At 44.1% G+C, this 2,330-nt stretch overlaps 1 protein-coding gene across 1 annotated transcript in view; it reads right to left on the reverse strand.

Moving 5' to 3' along the window:
- Positions 1 to 2,330, reverse strand: part of efl1 (elongation factor like GTPase 1) — a 39,221-nt gene that overhangs the window by 31,272 nt on the left and 5,619 nt on the right. Inside the window, exon 9 of the mRNA XM_015399230.1 lies at positions 987 to 1,086. Within this exon, the coding sequence (XP_015254716.1) occupies positions 987 to 1,086 (100 nt within the window). The remainder of the gene's footprint in view (positions 1 to 986; positions 1,087 to 2,330) is intronic.

Here is a 2,330-nt window from a genome sequence, read left to right on the forward strand (position 1 = left end):
GAATCACTCTTTCATCTATTGTTCTAACACACAGTTAGTAGGACTGTGTGTCTTAAACACTATATAACAGCTGAAATAATATCTGATTAAATAAGATTTTTTCATTAGACAGGATACCGTTCTCAACACGTCGCCTCCCAGCAGGAGAGGTCTGGTTTTCCTGCTCCTGATGTCTGCTCAGCTCTCTGCTGGTCTGTGCTGCACTAAAGTGATCATTATTTAGGTTTTCTTGGCAGCAGTTACAGCTTCATCGACCCTCATCTCTTCCTGGAATGCAGAGGTGCTTCTACTGGAAAGATAGGACCTAAACCAATCCAGTGCAGTACCACGGATACCAGCAAGGTGGTTTAACAGAGACAGTGTTGTGGTCCACAGGGTCAAAGGCTGCTGTCAAATCTAACAGCAGAAGAATAATGTGATCACCAGTCATTTGCCAAGAGGATGCCATTAAAAACTCTTCACAAAGCCGACGGAAAGTAGGAGCTGGACCACAGCTTGTTTAAAACTCAAAGATACAACACCAGAGGAAAGAGGAATGTTTGTAACGTCCAGAACTTACTGTCCTATAGGAAAGAAAACGGTTATATGGCTCATTCATCTCCATCTCTATAGTTATGCTGCTATAGGTTTAGACTGCTGTAGGACATAGGAACCCTTTTTAATCATTCTGCTTCATGTTTTCTCTGTTCTCCCATCCTGCAGTATTTCTTAGTTCAATCTCTAAGATTATTCTCTCTCTGCTTTTTCTCATAGTAGCTTAATCTGTTCCTGTTTGGCTGTGACTCCATCCTGAAGAGAGATATCAGCTTAGTGTGAGGGATTGCCTTCGGGTCATTGAGTCTATGCAATCAACTGGTTTTCCTTAGAAAACTTTGAATCAATCTGACTGGATGATTTGGTGGAATTGTCTTTGCAAAGCGCCTTCAGATGATGTGTTGTGAATTGGCAATACAGAAATAAACTGAATGGAAATTCATCAGGCTTACCTGGGTCTGTGCTGAGGCAACGCCTTAATGTCCACAGCAAACATTTTGGACACAAAGATGATGACTGGATCATTGGTCCCGCTGGAACACCGCAGGAACGCTGGAAAAGCACACAGATGGAAAACACCACTGAGTCAGCAGGCAGAGCACCGTTAAAATGAAAACAGTTCCTGAGAAAGTGAGACTAGAGGGAGGACCTGATGACGGCTCCCTGACGCTTTCAATTCATTAAAAACCTGAATAGAGTTAGATACTGAAAGGAGGGGTCCAAAAGTAGCACCAAGCTCAATGCCTTCCTAGTTCCACTTGTAAAGTCTGTTAGAAATTGTAGACTGAGACACAGCAGACTGCAAGGAGCAAAGGTTCCTGTTAATTTAGACACTTTCAAGGGGAGAGCTCACAGTTAGACAGAATCTCTCAGTGAGCTCTGACGGGTCGCTCATTCCCCCTCTACATATAGATCACTTTTGCGCGTAAAAGAGGTTACAAAACATTAACAGAAACTCTTTTCCACAACACAAAGGTTTCCACAGAACTGACCTCTTGAGGTGTTTCATAGTAACTGTTTTACCACTAATTGCCGCTTGTATCCGCAATCTCGTTCTTTCGGTCATGACCCAGAGTTCATGACCATAGATGAGGGTAGGAACGTAGATCGACCGGAAAATCGAGAGCTTCGCTTTTTGACTCAGCCCACTCTTCGCCACGACAGACCGGTACAGCGCACGCTTCACAGCAGACGCTGCGCCAAGGTACCTTGGATTTCCTTGCTGATTTGACAAACGCCTAGATGGGAATCCACAGGTTATCTACTTTTTTTTTACCCCAAGCACTGGAACACAAACTTTCTGTCATCAGAACCTTACAACACTGGGCCGATCATGTCCCTACAAAAACAGAAGGGAAGCACAAAGAACAAAAACACATCAAAGATGCTCTTCCAAATTGTGGATACCCAAACTGGGCGTTTCAAATCAGCAAGGAAATCCAAAAGACACACAGCAGAACATAATGGTCAGAAGATTAAACGCAAAAGCATTGCCATTCAACATGTTGCTAGAATCTCTGAAAAACTCGAAAGGGCAATAACGGTGCGTGTATGACGTTGTTCGCGCATGCGCACTGGAGTAATAACAGGCAGCCCGGGCCACAGACGGCTACACTCTACCTCTTATATATTCGGCTAGCTAATCTGAATCGTTCAATTCCATTTGGAGTGTGAGATCATCTGTGGTAGCAGCACTAGACATCTTCCAGGCATGTGAGGAAAACTAGCAGCAGTTCAGCGGACAGGATGAATGAATGGTAGCCAGCGTGCAATGACGTCATACACACTCCGCTTTG

Source organism: Cyprinodon variegatus, unplaced genomic scaffold, assembly GCF_000732505.1.
Source record: "Cyprinodon variegatus isolate N-32 unplaced genomic scaffold, C_variegatus-1.0 Scaffold997, whole genome shotgun sequence".
NCBI lineage: Eukaryota > Metazoa > Chordata > Actinopteri > Cyprinodontiformes > Cyprinodontidae > Cyprinodon > Cyprinodon variegatus.